Source organism: Heloderma suspectum, chromosome 1, assembly GCF_057233095.1.
Source record: "Heloderma suspectum isolate Gila_16-S chromosome 1, 16-S_ref, whole genome shotgun sequence".
NCBI lineage: Eukaryota > Metazoa > Chordata > Lepidosauria > Squamata > Helodermatidae > Heloderma > Heloderma suspectum.
The window spans coordinates 144,353,149-144,375,315 of NC_139458.1; the positions used below are offsets into that span (position 1 = coordinate 144,353,149).

Genomic DNA, 22,167 nt, shown 5'->3' on the forward strand with positions numbered 1-22,167 from the left:
GAAAATCACATGGGGGAAATTTCCCCCTCTCCAGACCACAGCCCCGATCTGATTCCTCCCTCCCACCACCCATGAAAAAAAGAGAGAGAAGAACTGATAGTGGAACTCTTACTATCTCATCTAGTCTGCTCCCCACAAACCCACCTGTTCTTCAGTTCTTCCAGAAGGGCCTGTGTGTGGTCCAGCTCATTTTTCAACTTTATCTTGTCCTGATTCAGGGCATCAATTTGCTGCTTAAGGGGCTGGCTATGGGCTGCCATGATACGCCCCACATTGGACTTGTACTGGTCTTTGCCCTTGAGAAGCTTCAGCTGCGTCTCCAGCACTTTGTTCTGCTGCTCGAGCTTACGCACCTTGGAGGGTGGAGAAGAAGAAAATACATGATAAAAGGGGAAAACTAGGACAGGGAGGCGGCCCTCAGAAGCTTTGCTCAGGGCACAGGATCCCATCCCACCCTAATGCTTTCTGGTGGCCTTTTGGCTATGATGTGGTGGAAGGGGCCTTTCTCAGAGCAGGAGCAGTCACATCAGCTGCCAGATGACCAGGGTAATTATACCCACTTTGCTCTGGCAAATGAATGAGGGGATAACAAGGCCTTTCAAGTTGTGCTCTTGTTTGTGACAGATTAACATACAGGAAATTATCTGAGGGTTCATCCCCTCCAGCTACTATGGAAAGGAACTGAATTTGGCATCTATTGACTTCCTTTTACCTAGTACAGCAGGGGTGGGCAACATACAGCCCCCCCCCCCGTCCTCTTGTATGGCCCCTGTCACCACTGTGCTGCTGGAATTCGGTGGCATGGCAAGGACAAAGCCATTTGTTCTCAAGTAAATTTGTCCTTTTTAATTATATGTACCAGTTTGCCACCACATGTTGGCAATTTGGGGTGGCACAACAGCAACTGCAGGTGTGTGGCCCGCAGTCGGGTCTGGGAGTGGAAAGTGGCCTGCAGGGCCCCCAAAGTTGCCCACCCCTGTAGTACAGCATCTAAAATGATCTCCAGCTTTATTAGTATAAAGACTGCCTAGTTTCTCTCTAGTTCTGTTTTCCAGTGACCTGTCTGGTTCGCCTGGGATAGAGCTGTTTCTGAGTTAACAGGTGGACTTTATATTTTCAAAAATGGAGGATCAACAATTGTCTGCTACAGTCTTGTTCCCAGTGGGCCTAGAGGCACTGAAATGATCACATTACCTGACAGAGCCCAGTGTGAATGTCTGTGAACTCTCCTTTACCATATCGTCTTAAGAGTGACTATGCAGACATCATGACTTCAACATCAAGTCAGCTCCTGACACCCCCACATCCCCTGACAAACCACCCTTTTGTAGTATATTGCCTGATGAAGAGATCTGGAGATCTTGAACATGTGCACATTTTTGTAACCTTTGAGTTGGCTTTATTAAGGTTCTACGCTAATATGGGCTTTGAAATTTTTCTTAAGGCAAGCATGGCTACCTTTGCTTTTCTTTAGACAGGAAAACTCAGAGAATGAGGAAAATAATCAAGCAGAGGCTGTACTCTTTTCTTTGATGAGCTTCTTACTTCACATGAGCAGTTTAAATGGAAGCAGTTCTTGGCCAGATTGTTTGCTTTTCTAAGGAAAAGCTCTAATTTCAGCCAGCCGTAGACCTTTTGTTAAAGCTCAACGTGTTTTACAGATTAAACCTATCCACTCCCATCAGAAGTGAGCACTGCCAAGTTCAATGGAGCTTACTCCTGGGTAACTATGCATCAGGTTGTAGTCACGTTGATCCTAATAAATGGGATTTTATGCTATGTACTGCAGTTCTGTCTCTGTGTGGACAAACTACCACGATGGAGATTCTGCATTTCAGATTTTACCACTACCCCACTGCCATTTGGACAGACAATGCTTCTGTTTGGCCATTTGTGGACAGTCCCTTAACTTCTCTATGTAAGTAACTAGTCACTCTGGGTTGAATGCATTCCAATGGCCGTTCAAAATTCAGCACATTCTTAGGGCCATTTAGAAGGAACCAATGCATCTAATGGCCATTTTCTGTCCTTTGTTTTAGTATGTCCAGCCTGAGAAACTTGCTTGCAAGTCCAGTGTAAAGCAAACACTGGCATGCAGTGTTTACAAGGATGAGATACTCTCTGGATTTGCCTGGTGATGTCCCTATTTTCTTGTAGCTGCTGCCCTCCTCTCCTCAGTCTTGGAAGGTGATGATAACCCTCCATTGCTTCAACTCCGGTAGAGCAAGAACAGAGGCAACAGGTGTTCAGCTGTCATATTAGTAGGTCTCATCTAACAGCAGGGGTGGGCAACTTGTGGCCCTCCAGATGTTTTGGCCTACAATTCCCATCAGCCCTAACCAGCACAGCCAATGGTGAAGGATCATGGGAGTTGTAGGCCAAAACACCTGGAGGGGTACAAGTAGTCCACCCCTATCTTACAGTGTTGGGTCTTCGTGATTTTCACACCCAGTGGAAATATGATTGCGCCATCCAGATCTGTAGTTCATTTCCTTAATGATGTCAAAAGGAGGAGATGCATCACCTGGCATTTGCCATAATCTGAAATGAGCATTACTCACTGCTTCATGGTAAGGCTGGCCTTGTGATCACAGGTGTATAAAAAAGGATTGATAGAATACTGTCTGTGTTCTAACCCTAATTCAGAATGTTTCCCCTGCCATGTGGTTTGTGGTTGTAGTAATACTTCAGAATGGATTTCTTGCATCTCTTCCCGCCCCCCGCCCCCCGCCTCACACACAATCTGAGACTGGGGTTTACAGAGATCTTCTCCCCTTTGCAGTCCCTGTCTCCAGCCTCTCATTTGGAAGCAGAAAACTTTGCAGAAGATCGGGGACTGGATCCAGATTCAGTCAAACTTAGAGTAAACCCATTGAAATCAATGGGACAAGTTGGTCATGACTAACAAGCCCTACTGATTTCAGTGGGTCTACTCCCATTGAATAAATCTGGATCCAACCCTAAGACACTTTGGTTAGTGTGGAGATCACTGCACTTCCCCCACCCCTTCTGATCCAAGATTTTAGATCAGGGGAGGTTGTGTGGTGTATCATTCTTCAAACCTTCACTGAAAGCCAGAGTGACACAATTATTCCACCAGGGGGCATAAAACCTCTATATTTAATTCTTCTGCACATTTAAGCAGAAGTGGGATGAAGTCATAATTTAACTGTCTTGCATCACCTATACTTTAATTAAAATATGCCATCCGTTGGCCATAGCTGGGGACTCCAAACACCTGGGAGATTAGTTGTAGGGTGTCCACACCCACCCAAAGTAGGGGTCGTTTCAGAAACCATGCTTAGGGCTGTCCCTGAAACAGCTTTTGAATGCTGCTTTGTACCTTAGAAAAATTCTGCATTAATTTATATCAGCCCTCCCCAACCAAGCGCCCTTCGGATGTGATGGACTACAACTCCCATCACCCACAACCAGCATGGAGTGGGAGCCTAAAACATGCAGAGGGCTGACTTACATGGTGAGATTTTGTGTTAATCCAATGTATAAACTATGCGACACACTCTCAGATATGTCTATTGCTGTGCATACTACAGTGGGGAGAAGTAATTGCCTGCAAGTTCCCAACACAAGTGCATCATGTGTAGGATAATCAGAAACAGAGAAGACAGAGCGTCTGCATCTGTAACAGCTAGGCAGAACAGGGAATGTTGGCAGGTACAGCTTGTTATGCAGTGGTGAAAGATTCCCACTTCTACACAATTATTAATGCATGCAGCATTTTCATCTTTGTAAATTGTATAAGGCATCCCTCACTGGTGTGGAAATCCTACATTACCTGAAATACCTTGTGAAATGTCTCTTCAGATGATGGACTTGTGTTGGGAAGCTGTATGCACAGGGGGGAGAAGCACGTACCTCATTGTGCTGGTTATGAGCACATGGTGTACAATTAATAAAATGCTATTGTTAACTTCTGTGGACCTTTTATAAAATCTGCAGAATGAAATGGTAAAGCTTTTTCCTGGACTGCACTCCTGCAGGCGGCAAAGGATTGCACATATTTGAACGCTCCCCCATTAAAGAATTCCTTGTACATAGGAGATTAGCAAGTTCAACAATTCCATGCAGGGGGAGGTGTTTGATTTTTGTTTCAATGGGGTGCATTCAAACACACAATAGCTTGCCTGCTAAAGTAAAGCTGTACAGTCCAGAACAATCATTCTTCTACCATCTTACTGATTGTTATGGCCCTAATTTAAGGCTGAGTCAGACAAACCTCATCTCACCTGTATAACCAGCAATTAGGTGGGCAGCTTATACTCAGAAAACAGCTGAGAAGATTGATCTCAAACTTGGAAGTGTAGGAAAGATTGGCCCTGAACAACTGTAATTTCCCAGCATTTTGGAGCATGAGTGAACATGGAAAACCACTAACATAACATGTTAAACTGAAAGGGTTTTTTTTGTTACTTGAATTGTCTAAACAGGCCCTGCTACTTGTTGATGTCAGGAGATGAACACAGAGGAGTCTGTTCCAAACACAGGCACTGCCAGGTTTGTGGGCCCCCAAACGCGGTGCCTCCAGGGCCCCCTCCACCTGGGCTGCCCTCTTGACGGTGGCCCTTTTTATTTACCTCACTTTGCTGGGCGGTGGGCTGCTCTTCTCCTACCCACTGTCAGTCTTTGCCCCACCACTGCCACCACACTTTTGGGCCTGAACACGCAGGTGGCTGGTTGGAGTGGATGGGCAATGGGGAAAGCGAACCAGTCAGCAAGCAGCATGGAAGCTGAGCCCTTAGCTGCCTGTCATCATTTTAGTGAATGGAACAACACCCACACTGACAAGAGTGGCAGGGAGCTCAGCCAGTCTCATGCTACAGGGCCAATGAGGGCTGCAGAGCAGTAAGGGGGCTGAGTTCCCTGCCACTCTCATCACTTTGGGGGAAGTTCAGTACACTGAAATGGTGGTGGGTGGCTACAGTTTTGGCTACTGGTACAGTTCCGCCTGTGCAGTGGTCTTTGGGGGCCCTCTGGGTGGGTGCTGTTGTCCTGCTTTTGGGCTTCTCATGGGCATTTAGCTGGCCACTGTATGAACAGAATCCTGGACAATAGGCCTTTAATCTGATCCAGCATGGCTCTTATGTTCTCATGCTCCAGGGCCCTGGACCTGCACCCTGTGATCCATCCCTCATGGCACTACTGGTTCCAAAAGTACACTGGTGGCCTGTTTCAGGGATAAAATTTCTCACACAAGTGGTCTACTTGCTTGAGGTGTGTAATGTGGGAACCACAAGCTTATCATGTGCGATTGCAGCTCCTCTCCTGCAAAAAGAAAAACTGCATAATATATATAGACGATTTCCAAAGGAGTAGAACAAGGTAAGAGCACAAATGTGTTCAGGGATATAGAACAGCCTCCCTATAAGGGGAGAATAATTTCTCCAACTTAAGGTGAAAATTTGGGATGGGATTCAGTTATTCCTGTTAGGTATTTAAGGCATATGCACCGTCAAACTGACTTTTAAAAAATTAGTTCACATTTTCAAAATGAAGTGTTTTGTTGGTTTGTTTTGAAATAAAGCATTTAACTGGACTGGAAGGAATCCAATCCTGGTTGGCCACTGTGGGAACAGAATGCTGGATTAGATGGTCTGATCCAGCATGACTCTTATGTTATGTAGCGGAATATTTTCTTTCTCCCCCCATTAATGTGCACTAAATAATGAACTTTTTTGTGGCAGAAAATCCTTATTGGATTCAAATAGTTAATTTATAAAGTGTGTGCATGTGTATGTAGGTGGAGCCCCTTTTGAGAACTTTGCTATAACTATAGTAGTAATGCGCACAGTTCCCAGGGAAACTTTAGTGCATTGCTGTTAAGATTCATTTTTATTTTAGCTCCTGCACACTCACAGCTTAAAATTCACAATTACATCAGATCTTGTTTTACTTCCTGGTCTCAGGATAAAGAGCTAAAGGTTTCTTTTAAGTAAACAACTAGTTTACAACCACTCCCCAATTCACTGGGAGACTGAAAAGTGTGATTAAGATTTTAAAAATCCCCTCCTCCCAGCCTGAGTTTGAAAAATTGGAGAAAGTTCTCACATATTATACCAGAGAAGTACCTCCTTATCATATGGGACTGCTTAGCTTAGAACAAAGGTGAGTAAGGGGAAACATGATAAGGATGTACAAAATTATGGATGGTGTGGAGAAAGTGGATAGGGAAATATTTTTCTCCCATTCGCCTAATACTTGAACCCAATGGGGTCATCCCATGAAGTTGATTGGTGGGAGATTCAGGACAGATAAATGGAAGTACTTCTTCACACAGCTCTTTAGGGCTTTTCTACTTAAGGCATTTATTGTGCACTTGTCCCCTACACGCAGTTGTTTATGGCTTCTTTAGATGACATCATGACCCTCCAGCTTTGCTTCTGTGTCTAACCAGCACTGTCAGTGAGGTTTTTTTAGAGCAGGAAAAATGCAGCATTTAATTGTGAAAGTGAAAGAAAGTACAATTTCCTCGTGTATATTTGCACTATTCTGCCATATCGCAGTGCCACCTAAAGGTTATGGTAGTGAAAACGCAATGCTCATCATGTAGCGTTCAGATCTCAATTCTGCGATGAAACTGAAAGTAGATACAGCCTCGTGTAGAAAAGCTAATAGATAAACTATGGAATTTGCTACCACAAGATGTAGTGATGGCCACTGATTTGGATGGCTTTAAAAGGGGGTTTGTCAAATTCATGTAGGAGAAACCTATCAATGGCTACTAGTCCTGATGGTTTAGTTATTTATTTCATTTCTATACCGCCCAATAACCAAAGTCTCTGGGCGGTTCACAAAAATTATGGTTGTATACTACCTCCAGAATCAGAGGCAGCTATGTATACCAGTTGCTGGGGAACATGGGTTGGAAGGTGCTACTGCAATCATGTTCTGTTTGTGGGCTTCCCACAGGCTCTGGTTGGCCACTGTGTAAAGAGAATGCTTAGACACTTTGTCTGATCCAGCATGGCTCTTCTTATGTTCTTATAGTCATGACCATGAACATAAGGTAGCTTAATGTCCCAACTACCCTACTTCTTCCATGAACTTAGACTGAAAGGGTGAACAATTCCATCTAGTCTTTACCCATAATGATTGTGAATACGGCAGTCATGTGAAAATGCATTAGTGGGAACTAGTCAGTGTAAAGTGAGTTTGAGTATGCATCTATCTCCATTCCCTAGATATAAACAGAGCACAAGCTTTCCACACAGAAGGTCCCAGGTCCAATTCCTGGAATTTCCTTTTCAAAGATATGTAGTAGATGATCTGAGAAAGAGCCCTTAGGAACATAGGAAAAAGCCTTCTACCAAGTCAGATCATTGGTCTGTCTCAGTATTGTCTGCACTGGATGGCAGCAACAATCCAGGGTTTCACACATGAGTTTATTCCAGCCCTACCTGGACATGCCAGGAATTGAACCTGGGACCTTTTGCATGCAAAGCATGTGCTCTACCACTGATCCACAGCCCTTCCCTTCAAATGCAAGGTAAAACTACCAAATTTGGTTTTTATTGCCATTTATTTATCTAGTACACCACCTAAAATTATATCTTGCTTTGTTAATATAAAAACTGTTTAGTTTCACTCTACTTCTGCTTTCCACCTATCAAGAAACCTGTGTGTTTTGCCTAAGAATGGAGCCAGATCCGGGTAACAGCCGGATGTTATATTTTCAAAAACTGGAGATCAACCATTGTATGTTTCTTTGTTTGGTACAGCACAGTTTGAATGTCTGCTGCCTCCTCCCACATTCCATCTTAAGACTGTGACTAAACGCAGACTCAATTGCATCAATATTACCCAACTTTTTTTCCTTCCCCCTCACTTTCTTATCATTTAGCCCAGGGTAAACCTCAGGCCCATGGGCCAAATTCGGCCTGCTTGGGTTCCCCCAAGGGCTATCCCCCTCCCCCTGCCTTTCCCCCAACTGCCAATCATTCTGTGGTTTCCTGGCTTTTGTGCAGTTTTTTCCCCATTCTAAAAGGTTGAAATGCTTCTCCTAAGGCTTAAATGCTGGCAGCAAGAGCATTAAACTACAGCATGCTGAGTGTTTTTTTTTAGATTGCCCCCTCTTTTTTCCTTTGGCTCCATCCCATTTGCCTTCAGCCCCACCAACCATTGGTGGCGCTGACACAAGAGTTTCTCCAAAACTGAATTTGGCCCTTGGGCTGAATGAGGTCACCATCACCAAACTAGCTTGATGAAGAGTTCTGAAGAACTTGAAAGTTTGCATGTGATTTTGTGACATTTTGGTTGGCTTAATCAAGGTTGGCCCAGTATAGTTTTGTGTTGTTATTATTGTTTTAGCCTCTGCTGGATTTACTTGATTGCTGGTTTTAATGGATTTATTGTGCTGCATTTGATTTTATTTATTTAAATGTTGGATTTTGTTTGTGCTTTATTGTAGATCATTCTGAGTTTTATTAACTATAGAGTGACTTCTGAATTGGCTGCTGTTTTTGTTGTGCTCCATGGCTGCATCTATTTTATTTGTTCCTGTTTCTTTTTAACCTGCTGCTTTATGGTATGTTTTACTGATGTTCCACTTTAGTGATTTGTTGCTTTTTGTAAGTCACCAAGAGAAGTTTTCTTTGTGTGGCTATAAAGTAGCAAAGAGATACTTTAATAGAAATAATTTGCCTCCAAGTAGTACTATATGCATTGGGGATGGGTGTGAAAGACGCTGTTTGTGTGTTCTGAACTTCGCCTGGCACTCTGCTGGAGCAACATAAATCATGATCAATATTACCCTATTAAAACAGTGCCTTGCGCAGGTTTGGGCGCTGTGTAGCAATACTAATAATGCTAATTAAAAAACAACAACACAGGTGTTTAAAATTCAGATCCATAAGTGCAAAACCGTGAAGCTACCTTGACTCAGACTTTTACAAATGCTTCCCTCTCTTAGGATTGTCCACACAAGCATTGCCTACACCAGCCTACCTCAAATTGGTGCTTTGCAGATGTGTTGGATAACAGCTTCCATCATTCCTATTGGCCATGCTGGCTGGGGCTCATGAGACCTGTAGTCCCATCACATCTGGAGGGTTGAGGAAGGCTAGCATAGGCCTAGGAACAGGTTACACAAGCGTATTCTCTCTCTCTCTCTCTCTTTCACACACACACACACACACACACACACACAGTGGAGGCTGGTGGCTCCGATTGTGGTGGGGCTGTGAGTCCATTCTGGGTGTAGTCAGAACCAGCCAGAACTCTACAGGAGCTATCCAAGGTGCTGAAACCTATCCCCAAAATAGGTTCGGAACCTCGGATAGCCCCTTTAGAGTTCTGGCTTGCTCAGAGCCCCACCGAAATCGGGGTCACCAGCCTCCACTGCATGCACACACGAGAAAACGTTCGCCCACACGCGCATCCGGGGCTGCACCTTGTCGATGAAAGAGGCGAACTGGTTGTTGAGCCCTTTAATCTGCTCCTTTTCCTCCGTGCGGAGCTGGTGCAGCTTCGGGTCGATCTCCAAACTGGGGAGCGAGGAGAGCAGGAAAGCGGACGAGGCAGAAAGCGGGGAGCCGGCGGATCCTCGGTAGAGCCCGGGCTGGAAGCCCCCCGGACTGGCCCGGTACAAAGAGCTTCGAGCAGGGAGGGAGCCGTGGGAGCGGCTGCTGAAGCTCAGGCTGCGGGTCGGGCGATGGTAGCTGCTGCTCATGGTGCGAGGAGCGCCTGATCTCCAGAGACAAGGAAGGGAGAAGGAAACAGGCGCTCGGTGCATCGCCCGGGCTTAATACCGGCGGGGGCGATGCAGAGGGCCCCGCCCCTCGCACACCTAGCAGGCACCTTATTGGTATATCAGCAGCCCGCCCCCCCCCCCCGGGTTTTCACCTGCCGCGATGCGCCTACTGTAATCCCGCTACCACCTTGCCACCGTATTAGCATAGCCCTGCCCCTACAGCCACGCCCGTGTCCCTCGGCCAGCTCGGTGTGTAGACGAGCGCCTTCTGGCCGTTTGCGTGGCTCCCCCACCCCCTTGTGCTCTGCTCTTCAGTATTCACCCCTGAGCGATGTCGAGACGGGGCGATCGCCCTTCTCCTCGGCGTTTTTTTGTAACGTGAGATTACTGCGGGGCTCAAGTCAGTGGCCTGGAAGTCGAGCAGGCGGCGCGTTTTACGTTTGACGGGAAGAATCTCAGCCTCGGGCAAACGAAGGAGGCGCGTGCCAACGAGGGCGCGCCTTCATTGGCCGCTCTCCCTCCGCGCATGCAAATCAAGAGAAGTCGCGGTTGTTGCCCGGCCAATGGGGAGCCCGGAACCTTTCCCATTGGCTGGCCGCTACCTGGGCATGCAAACGAGGCCCCAGGTGGATATAAGCGGGCAGGAGGCAGCGGGCAGCCCGGGGCGCGCCATGTCTTTCTCTCTCTCTCGGCCCCGCAGTGGCTCCCTGTCCGCGGGCTCGGCGCGCCTGCTCCCCGGCTCTTCCGCTGGCTCCGTGCGCGGCAGCTCCAGCGGGTCAGACTCCTGGTTCTCGCTGTCCCGACTGTACGCCGCCCTCCCGGCGGCTCGAGACAGCGTAGATGCGGCTCCCATCTTGCTGGGCCCAGGCCGGCAGCAGGAGGCGCTGCAGGGCCTGAACGAGCGCCTGGCGGGCTACCTGCAGCGCGTGCGGGGGCTGGAGGCGGCTAACCGGGCCCTGGAGGAGGAGATCGCCGCCGTCCGGGCGCGCAGGGCTGGGGCAGGCGGCCACAAAGACTGGGAAGCCTGCGAGCGGCCCTTGGCGGAGCTGCGCAAGCAGGTGAGCGGGGCGTAGCAAGCGAGAATGGGCGCCGCTAGGGCCACCCAGCGCTCGGCAGGTGCAGAAGAAACTCCGTCGTGGCCCTGTCGCCACGATGGTGCTGTGACGTGACTTCAAAATGCTAAACTGCACGTGCTCAGAGTGGTTAAGAAAATCAGGATTAGTGAATAGTTTTGCTGTTTTATTATTGTTGTTGTTGTTATTGTTATTGTTTTGCTGTAACATATCAGGAATATAGAAGCAGTTGTAAAGCACAGAATAGCAGTTGAAGGCTTGCGGGGAGAGAAATGCCAGCTGACTGATTCACAGCTGAAACAATGCCCATAGCCATCTAAAGGGGGCCTCTGTAATTAGGGCCAGGATCTAAAAGGACCTAGCTGCAGCAGTGGCTGGTGACTCCATGGAATCACAGCTCCTCCAGAACTGGAGTCACCAGCTGCCACTGGCTAGCTGTGCCACTGGATGGTTGGAAAGCGTGGGTGAAAGGGATGACAGCCCTGAGCAAAGCCATAGCATGAGGGTGGGCAACAGGTAGGAAGGGATGTGATGTGAGAGGAGGGAGGACGAAAGGAGGATGCTCCTTGGAAGATGGGCTTAACAAGGGGATATCAATATATAATTATTGGACCTCAAAGGTGATGGTCCAACCTCATTTCCAGGTAGGATCCTGTACATATCACCCTACCCAGACTAATTAATATAAGCCAGGGCCAGTTGTGCCACAAGCAGATTGTAGGACCAAACAAAGCTATGCCAAGGAAGGCCGCAACACGCCTATGCACACATCAACACTCAGCGATATGTTCAGTTGATCTGGAGGGGCTTCGAACTAAGCCTTTATAGTATCGAGCTGTACAGGTGTGAGAAAAGCAGATGAGTCAGGCAAATGAGCCAGGTGACAGGGCAAGGGGGAGATCAACAGGTATGAGGAGGAGAAGGTGTAGGTGAAAAGGAGCCGGGGGCTGGGTGAGTGAGCAAGGGACACATTGTACGGTTTTGCACTGATCAGGAAGATGATGGAAAGGTGTGGAAAGAGGAACAGAGGCAGAGCTGCTTTAAGGGAGCCAGGATGCTTCCAGACAGAGGGCACCTTGTGCTAACAGTCAAAAGGCGTTGTGCAGCTTTTCAGCCTTCCCCAACCTGATGCCCTCCAGATGTTTAGGACTTCAACCCCCATCAACCCTAGCCAGCATGGCCGAAGCTCAGGAATGTTTGGGATGATGGGAGTTGTAGTCCAAAACATGTGGAGGGCATGAAGTTGGGGAAAGATTATTTCAAAAATCAGACCTATGTGATAATTGACAATCACTTGGGTTTACCATTCTCCAACTGAGTGAAGTGCCCAAGGGCTTTCCAAAACCTGGAGCCGGCACTGCCTGCTTGTGTTGTCTGAGCAACTTTTATTCTCATGCTCGTTTCCCACTTGTGCCAGATACTGTTGCTTTCTGGACTGTTGCATTACCACAGCCATCTTCCCATGTGTTTTGTCCAGGCAGGCTGGATGAGTGGAGAGAAGGGTTCTGATGGCAGTCACCCCAAAGGTGATGTGGAAAAGTGTGCCACCTGTCCCCTCTATAGGGGCAATAACAGTGCAATGGCTGTGCTATGGCACAGGGAAGTGGATGAGATTGAAAGTCTTTCTTGCTTCCCCAGAAAGTAAATAAGCCCCTTGTCAAATACCTTCCCCTTCCCCATACCTGTGATGCTCTCCCTCTCTCTTGACAGCTTTATCAACAGAGCCTAGTTTAAAAAAACACCAGCTATTCCCCCCTTTCCATTATTTGTTGCCTGTGAACAAACAATCCCCTTCTAGATGGACTTCTTCCTTGTACAGTTTGTTTGCCTGTCCAAACAATGAGCAAGGGGACCAGGACACGCCCGAATTCTGGGGCTGCAATAACTTGCTTGGAAAACCACACAATCCTCTCCTCTGAAACACCTGCCTCTCCTCAAATGAAGTATATCTGGATTAGTTTCATTGCCCTAAAAACTCGAATGATTTCTCTCTTGCAGACTCGTGTTTGAGAGGCTGTAGATGGAAATCCAAGCCCTTGGTTTGGTGGGTGTGGTTCTCATATTAATATCCTTGGATTATCTGCTCGCCCACCTGGTGGGGTATATACTAATGCCCAGCTGGTTTTCAGCATGTTCTTGGAAGACCAAGATTGAAGGGTGCAGAGAAGTGTCGCACTTAACGTTGATCAACTACTTCCTGGGTAATTCTCATTCATATATGAAGTTTTCCAAAGCTGAACAATGACCTTTTATTAATAGTCTATAGGAACCATTCTGTCCAGAGAACACTTGATAGACTAAACATAATTTTTTTTTTTAAATGTGGTCCACTTTCTGGACAAATGTTGGATTAGATCCAGACTCCGTCACCCTTGGAGGAGACAGTTGAAATCAATGGGACTTGTTAGTCATGACTAAGTTAAGTCCCATTGATTTCAGTTGGTCTGCTCTAAGGGTATCTGAATCTGGATCCAACCGATTGTCTCCCAAAGTGGCACACAAGATGTCTCTCCCCTCACCCACCCGCCCTGCCCCTCAGCCAATTCCATGTAGAGAAGCTTACCAGACTGGCAGCTGCATCTTAACTCAACACTAGCAACAGGCCAGTATCTCCTCCACACCAGGCTAGTGGCAGGCTGCATGGCATACACAGCTCTGTCCTCTCAAGTCTCAACACCTTGTCACTGCTCCTGGTCCAGCACTATCCGCTGCCTGAGGTGGTCACTTCACTCTGTCTAATGGTAGGGCTGGCTTTATTTCCTCAGCTTCCTTTTTCTCATGTATCACGTACTCTGTACCCTTCCTTCAGCAACTTTGTCTCTGGGCTCTCTGCCCTTACTTTTCCTGCCTCCTGAGGCCTTTTCCCAGTCCTCAGCCTGCCACACAAAACTACTCCTGTTCCTAAGACCAGTGAAAGATTTTAATCCCAGCTAAACTATTTACATTCCCTTCCCTTACAGAAACTAAACTGCAGGCATCTTTATTGCCTGTGTCGTTGGAATGTTCATGGGCAACGTTCTGTGCCAACACACCCAGCTCAGCCAATTGGTATTAGAGGCTTCACTGCCACAAGTTCATTTTAAAATAGATTGCTCTTTTTTCTTTTCTTTCTTTTTTGCTACAGAGCTGGTGTTTCAAGTTTGGCCTCCTAGAACAGCATGTTTGATTTAGTGTCCCATGGAACATGATACAACTGAGTTGCTTTCAGCCTATAGGGGAAAAAAAGCTTATTGATGTACTATGTGATTGAACAAGAACACTGACTTGAATGCTCAGTCATTCAGAACCTCATTAGCAGCAAGTTACTCATCAACCTGATGGCCTCTCATAAATGGCCCTCATTGGTCAGCACAAAAGAAACAGTGCAACCATTAGTTCCAAATCCTAGATTTTATTTTGCAGTAACCAAATACAGTGGCTCAAAGAACCCATCAGTCGAAACAAATATGTTACTTTGCTATGCAAATACTGTAGGTTATTACTGAAGCTGCAACCCAGTGTTCAGTTCCAAGGGCCGCCTGGTTTCAACAGGAGTTGGGAAGATGGAATGGATGGGATAGTATGTAAGGGCAAAGCCATGACCGTCAATTAAACCAAGCTTAATATCTTGTATTTTGTTTCTTTTTAAAAAGCCACCCAGAACTTTCCAGGGCTCAAACATTCCTTGAAGCCCTTACCTCTTGACTGAGACTGCAATCCTATACCCAGTTACTTGGGAGAAAGTCCCACTGAATTCAATAGGGCTTACTTCCAAGTAGGCAGGACTAGGATTGTGCTGTCAGACACTTTGCTCCTGATAGGTAAACAACAGCTGATGGCTGTTGCGTGCTGCTTGTGAACGCCTAGAGAAATGGTGCCCTCAGAGCAGGACTTTGGGACAAGAGTCCAGAGCCCCACTCAGTAGAATGATCATGAGGGGCCCCCAAACACAGCAGGGCTGGCTTAGCCCATTTCGAAGTGAGTGAAATAATATACATTGTAAAGAGGGACCCCCTCTGAGGCCATTTGAAGTAAGTGAAGTAATAAACATGACCATCTGAAGAGCTCCCTGGAAGACCATTAAGTACAGAGTACAGAGGCTGAAATTAACTAAGTGCACCACTGACCTAAAGGCAGAGCCTGGCAACTGTTGGGAGGAAGAATACTTGCCTAGATGAACTTTTTGTCTGTGCCTAGTGCTTGATTGCATAAGGAACACATAAAACCAATGTATCCCTCACCCATTTTATTCGAGTTCCATGTATAATGTTCCTAGTTCAGAAACTACAAGCCCACGCTCCAGCAGAATGTTATAACTCAAATCATATTTCAATTAGGGCTGTGCAGGGAGCCCCCCCCCCCCAATCCACTCGGAGGCTGCTTTAGGGCTTCTGAGGTGGGTCCAATCCGATTCAGGGGGCCCCCCAACCCGCTTCGGCCTCCGGAGCTGAAGCTGGATTCAGATGGCCAAATCTCGGGACACCCCTGCCACACCATGCAAGCCCCCAGCTCCTTCCCTGGGCCCTTGGGATGAGTGCTGGCAGCCACTTTCTTCCAGGGAGTTGCTGCCGTCATTGCCAGCTCCTTACGTGGGCTCATGGTGGTAACTGTCTTCGAAGGAGTCACCATGACGACTCCCTGTATTTCCGGAAATAGCCCCTGCACAAATGGCAGCCATCAGGTATGCTACATTAACGTTGCATGCTTGATGGCTCCCATTTGTGCAGGATCTATGTCTGGAAATACAGGGAGTTGCCATTTTAAAAATGGCGACTCCCTAGAACAAGAAGATGGCTGCAGGTGCGTGTCCTGAGGGCCCAGGTAAGGAGCTCGGGGCTGGGCGGCGGCAGCAGCAGCATGGCCGAGGTTCCAGATCACTCCAAAGTGCGCCGAAGCACTTTGGATGATCAGACCCACTTTGTGGTCCACCTTGGGAGCAGCCTGAAGTGCCCTGCTTTGGCTCAGAGTTTGGGCTGCAGGCCAAAGTGATGCACAGCCTTAGTTTCAATAGCCTGGCAGTTCATACAGTTCTCTGCTGAAATCAGAAAATGTTACCATGTTGCTTGAAGGTTCTGGCTTCAACAAGTCTGTTTTAGCACAGAACTGGGGCCAGCTGGAGAGAAGGACCTCTCCCAGATTCTGACAGATCTTATAGGATGGGTATATGGCAAATTTGGCAAGGGTGGGTGGGTATCTTGTTGAAATCGCCCAGTTCATCCACATAGTTGTCAAATTTCATGAAAGTATCGCCAGTGGTATAGTGGTAAATTTTGAAGTGCAGGAACCTATCATGACAGTCCCCATAGCCACGCCCCAGAAGGAGAGTTCAAAAAGGCAGGCAGCTGGCTTGATCCCTATCAACAAACCGGCTCTAGCAGTTTTCATCTCCACCAGGAGCAGGTCTTCTGTAAAGCTAATGGTTCTTAATTGCCCATTCAAGACATAGCCAGGGCAAAATATTTTGCATTACAACAGTGAACAATATGTTGTTGCTGGAAAAATTAATCCCTCCCCGCTCCACTGTGCAGGTTGCAGCTGAGCTCAGAGGAACTGGGATTCTGAGGGGGGTTGGCAGATGAGATCAGCATCCCCACTAGTGAAAAAGAGCTGTGCCACTGCGAGGCCAGGCTCCACTACAGCTCTGAGAGTCACCAGTTGTGCAATTAAAGAATCAATACACATGCCCCGTTCAGGTGTTACTCACACCAAGTAGCAAGATGGATGTAGGGAGGCTATGGGGCCTCTGCCCTCAAGGTCAGGAAATTTCTCCTGGCCCCTCCTATGTTCAGGGGTAACTTCTGCAGCAGGGAGCCTTTGTATCTGTGGAGGTTTGTCATGCAATTTAGAACCTTGATTGTCTGTAGTTCTTTAGCTTTTGCAGTTTAACGGTGCAATCCTATGCATTTTTAGACCAAAAAAAGTCCTACAACTTCCAGCATTCCCCAGCCAGCCATGCTGGGGATTGGACTATGTAGGACTATGATAGGATTGTACCCTTTAGCTGCCATCCTAAGAGCACTCTTACTTCAGAGTAAGCCCTATTGAACACACTGGGACTTATTTTTGCATATGGTTGTGTTGTAAACGCGTGACTGATATACAAATATACCTTTTTCATGATAGGTCGAAGATCTCAATATGGAGAATGTCAGACTGCTTTTGCAAATCGATAATGCCAGACTAGCAGCGGATGACTACAACCATAAGTAAGTTGTTTTGTTTCCAGCCCCGTTGGAAGATGCACTATAAAAGCGTCCCTGTGGGGATGGAGAATTATACTACCTCAGACACCTAAATGTGAGAAGACGTCTCAAGAAAGTCAGGGGTGGGGAAATAATTCCAATTCTGTATGCTGAATAAGGCTTAAATGAAAAACAGGATCCTTTTAACATTCTTCTTTTCTCACAGATTCAAACCGAAACATGCTTATTTACTATGCAATTAATTTAACATTCATCAGTGTTAGCTACCTATCACACTTCTAGTGTATGTTACTTTTTGAGGAGGAGTTTTACCAAGCTTGTTCACTTCCTGAGATTCTACACTGAATTTAATACTTGGCTCATAACTTAGATTCTTGGGGATTTCAGCGTTGATTGGCATAGAAAATACGTAATTTATAGTCCAATTTGTGAATGCACTGCATTAAAAACTCACATGCACGTGCTCCAAGAAAAGCAGAATTCTTTGAACTTTGTAAACATGGGAAATTTGCATTTCTTTGTCAGACATTTTATTTATTTATTATTATTAAATTTGTTAATCGCCCATCTGGCTGGTCACCCAGCCACTCTGGGCGATGTACAACATACAATAAAACAGTTTAAAACAATAAAATTCTACAATAAAAACATTTTCTAAAATACCCTAACCCACCCCAAATGCCTGCCTGAACAACCACGTTTTTAATGCACGACGGAAGCTCATTAAAGAGGGGGCATGACGGAGTTCCCTAGGAAAATCACATGCAAATCTTAATCCATGCCTCAGGCAATCTATCTTGAGGGCTAGAAACTTGGAAAGTTGAGATTCTCAGGCTGCTGAACTCTTTGGCAAATACCCAATCCTATATTTGTATCGTATGGAAACACAACGTAGAAAGAGTGTACGAAGTCAGAACATTTGAGTCATTCTCATGAAAAAACCTGGAAAAAACCTGGAGATAAGTAATTGACTATTCTCACTTGAGAAAGGGAGAACTTTGAAAGGGACTGACTCTTTCCTCCAAAGGCCATCCAGTGAGTCTCTGGATGATTTGGAGTTTGAAGACAAAGTGTTCCAAGCCTTTATCCAATGAGTTTATGGCAGTTGCACTAGAAAGCTGGAGTGGTTAGTTTAACATTAACTAAACTAACCAAATTCATATTTTAATAGAGTCATCATGCAGACAAATGCTTTAATTATGGGATTGCAAGGAAAAAACCACTGAAGGAAACATAACTGGCAAGCCATGGCTATTTCTAGTTCTAATTTAAAAAAGACTGTCCTCTTTTCATTTCCAGCACTTGTTTGCCCAAATGTCTCCAAGTGTTGATTCTCACTTAACTTTTTATTTTGTATTTAAAATAGTTATAAACAACCATTCATCAACAAATTTAAGGGTGGTGTATAAAGTTCATTCCCCTTCATGGATCACTGCCTTGTTGTGGCGAAGGGGCTTGCGTAACTCAGTGAAGCCATAAGCTACGCCGTGCAGGGCCACCCAAGACGGACAGGTCATGGCAGAGAGTTCTGACAAAATGTGGTCCACTGGAGAAGGAAATGGCAACCCACTCCAGTATTCTTGCCAAGAAAACCCCATGGAATGTATCACAAGGCTAAAAGATATGATGCCGGAAGATGAGCCCCTCAGGTCGGAAGGTGTCCAATATACCACTGGGGAAGAGCAGAGGGTATTTCCAAGTAGCGCCAGAAAGAGTGAAGCAGCTGGGCCAAAGCCGAAAGGACACTCAGCTGTGGATGTGTCTGGTGGTGAAAAGAAAATCTGATGCTGTAAAGAACAATATTGTTTAGGAACCTGGAATGTCAGATCAATGAATCAAGGTAAGCTGGAGGTGGTCAAACATGAGATGGCAAGATTGAACATCAACATCTTGGGAATCAGTGAACTAAAATGGACAGGCATGGGCGAATTTAATTCAGGTGACCATCATATCTACTACTGTGGGCAAGAATCCCTTAGAAGAAATGGAGTAGCACTCATAGTCAACAAAAGGGTGGGAAAAGCAGTACTGGGGTACAATCTTAAAAACGATAGAATGATCTCAGTACGAATCCAAGGCAAACCACTCAACATCACAGTAATTCAAGTCTATGCCCCAACCACTGAGGCCGAAGAAGCTGAGGTTGATCGGTTCTATGAAGACCTACAACACCTTCTAGAACTAACACCAAAAAAAGATGTCCTCTTCATCATAGGGGATTGGAATGCTAAAGTAGGAAGTCAAGAAATAACTGGGATAACAGGCAAGCATGGCCTTGGTGTACAAAATGAAACAGGACAAAAGCTAATAGAGTTTTGCCAAGAGAACACACTGATCATAGCAAACACTCTTTTCCAACAGCACAAGAGACGACTCTACACATGGACATCACCAGATGGTCAATACTGAAATCAGATTGATTATGTCCTTTGCAGCCAAAGATGGAGAAGCTCCATACAGTCAGTGAAAACAAGACCTGGAGCTGACTGTGGCTCAGATCATGAGCTTCTTGTTGCAAAATTTCGGGTTAAATTGAACGTAGGGAAAACCACTAAAGGGATATGACCTAAATCATATCCCTTATGAATATACAGTGGAGGTAAGGAATAGATTTCAGGGATGAGACCTGATTGACAGAGTGCCTGAGGAACTATGGATAGAGGTCCGTAACATTGTTCAGGAGGCAGCAACTCAATCCATCCCAAAGAAAAAGAAGTGCAAGAAAGCCAAGTGGCTGTCTGATGAGGCTTTACAAGTAGCTGAGGAAAGAAGGGAAGCGAAAAGCAAGGGAGAAAGGGGAAGATATCTCCAACTGAATGCAGAGTTCCAGAGAATAGCAAGGAGAGACAAGAAGGCCTTCTTAATTTATTTATTTATTTATTTATTGCATTTATACCCCGCCTTTCTCCCTCTCGCAAGGAACTCAAGGCGGCTTACATTCTCCTACTCCTCACCGTTGTATCCTCACAACAACAACCCTGTGAGGTAGGTTGGGCTGAGAGTCTGTGACTGGCCCAAAGTCACCCAGTGAGCTTCCATGGCCAAGTGGGGACTAGAACCTGGATCTCCCGGCTCCCAGTCCGTCACTCTCACCACTACACTACACTGGCTTAAATGAACAATGCAAAGAAATCGAGGAAAACAACAGAATGGGAAAGACTAGAGAACTCTTCAAGAAAATTGGAGATCTCAAGGGAACGTTTTGTGCAAAGACGGGCATGATAAAGGACAAAGAAGGCAGGGACCTAACAGAAGCAGATGAGATTAAGAAGAGGTGGCAAGAATACACAGAAGAACTATACAGGAAAGATCTGAATGTCCCTGATAGCCATGATAGTGTGGTCACTGAACTTGAGCCGGACATCCTAGAGAGTGAAGTCAAGTGGGCCTTAGGAAGCATTCCTAACAACAAAGCTAGCGGAGGTGACAGTATTCCAGCTGAGCTATTTAAAATCCTAAAAGATGACACTGTTAAAGTGCTGCATTCAATATGCCAACAAATTTGGAACACTCAACAATGGCCGCAAGACTGGAAAAGGTCAGTTTACATTCCAATTCCAAAGAAGGGCAACGCCAAAGAGTGTTCAAACTACCGCACCATTGCACTCATTTCACATGCCAGCAAGGTGATGCTCAAAATCCTACAAGCTAGGCTTCAGCAGTATGCGAACCGAGAACTACCGGAAGTACAAGTGGGGTTTCGAAGAGGCAGAGGAACTAGAGATCAAATCGCCAACTTTCGCTGGATCATGGAGAAAGCAAGAGAATTCCAGAAAAACGTCTATTTCTGCTTCATTGACTACGCTAAAGCCTTTGATTGTGTGGATCACAACAAACTGTGGCAAATTCTGAAAGTGATGGGAGTACCAGACCACCTTACCTGTCTCCTGAGAAACCTGTACGAGGGTCAAGAAGCAACAGTAAGAACCAGACATGGAACAACCGATTGGTTCAAAATTGGGAAAGGAGTACGACAAGGCTGCATATTGTCACCCTGCTTATTTAACTTATATGCAGAGTACATCATGAGAAACGCTGGGTTGGATGAATCACAGGTCGGAATTAAGATTGCCGGGAGAATTATCAACAACCTCCGATATGCAGACGATACCACCCTAATGGCAGAAAGCAAAGAGGATCTAAAGAGCCTCTTGTTGAGGGTGAAAGTGGAGAGTGCAAAAGCTGGTTTGAAACTCAACATTAAAAAAACGAAGATCATGGCATCTGGCCCCATCACTTCCTGGCATATAGAAGGGGAAGAAATGGAAGCAGTGACAGATTTTACTTTCTTGGGCTCCAAGATGACTGCAGATGGTGACTGTAGCCATGAAATTAAAAGACACTTGCTCCTTGGGAGGAAAGCTATGGCAAACCTAGACAGCATAGTAAGAAGCAGAGACATCACCTTGCCGACAAAGGTCCGTCTAATCAAAGCTATGGTTTTCCCAGTAGTAATGTATGGCTGTGAGAGCTGGACTATAAGGAAGGCTGAGCGCCGAAGAATTGATGCTTTCGAACTGTGGTGCCGGAGAAGACTCTTACGAGTCCCCTGGACTGCAAGGAGGTCAAATCAGTCAATCCTAAAGGAAATCAAGCCTGCGTGCTCATTGGAAGGACAGATACTGAAGCTGAAGCTCAAATATTTTGGCCACCTAATGCGAAGAGAAAACTCTCTGGAAAAGACCCTGATGCTGGGAAAGACTGAAGGCAAAAGGAGAAGGGGACAGCAGAGGATGGGATGGCTAGATAGTATCACCGATGCAATGAATATGAACTTGAGCACGCTCTGGGAGAGAGCGCAGGACAGGAAGGCCTGGCGTGCTATGGTCCATGGGGTCACGAAGAGTCGGACACGACTGAACGACAACCACCACCACCAAAACCACCACCACCACCACCACCAAAACCACCACCACCACCACCACCAAAACCACCACCACCAAAACCAGAATTAAACTGAAATACAAATCCGTAATAAAAATTAAAGTCTCGCTCAGGTAGACATTACAGTCGGGCAATCAGGTTAAACAACTGAGTTTTTTAACTGGTGGAGAAACACTATCAGGGTAGGCACCTGTCGTACTGCAGGGGGAAGTGAATTCCAAAGGCAGGGCACCACAACTGAAAAGTGCCTCCCCCTAGTTGCCATCAAATGTACATGGGCAGTTGACAGGCCAGCCAGGACACCCTGACATGTGGATCTCAA

General features: G+C 46.2%; 2 protein-coding genes across 6 annotated transcripts in view; one reads left to right on the top strand and one right to left on the bottom strand.

Annotated features, from left to right (window-relative positions):
* LOC146358247 (keratin, type II cytoskeletal 8-like) overlaps positions 1-10,461 on the bottom strand; it is a 23,153-nt gene extending 12,692 nt beyond the window's left edge. For 2 of the 4 annotated variants that reach the window (XM_084806071.1, XM_084806090.1), the window contains exons 1-2: positions 9,407-9,730; positions 145-353 (exon numbers count right to left, since the gene is read on the bottom strand). In XM_084806071.1, the coding sequence (XP_084662197.1) occupies positions 145-353; positions 9,407-9,685 (488 nt within the window). In that variant the 5' untranslated portion in view covers positions 9,686-9,730. Of the gene's footprint in view, positions 1-144; positions 354-9,406; positions 9,731-10,028 lie in introns of those variants that run through there. The other 2 variants (XM_084806097.1, XM_084806080.1) reach the window with 2 other exon arrangements.
* LOC146358248 (keratin, type I cytoskeletal 18-like) overlaps positions 10,368-22,167 on the top strand; it is a 25,319-nt gene continuing 13,519 nt past the window's right edge. For both annotated transcript variants that reach the window (XM_084806115.1, XM_084806107.1), the window contains exons 1-2: positions 10,368-10,764; positions 16,882-16,964. In XM_084806115.1, coding sequence (XP_084662241.1) covers positions 10,378-10,764; positions 16,882-16,964 — 470 coding nt within the window. In that variant the 5' untranslated portion in view covers positions 10,368-10,377. The remainder of the gene's footprint in view (positions 10,765-16,881; positions 16,965-22,167) is intronic.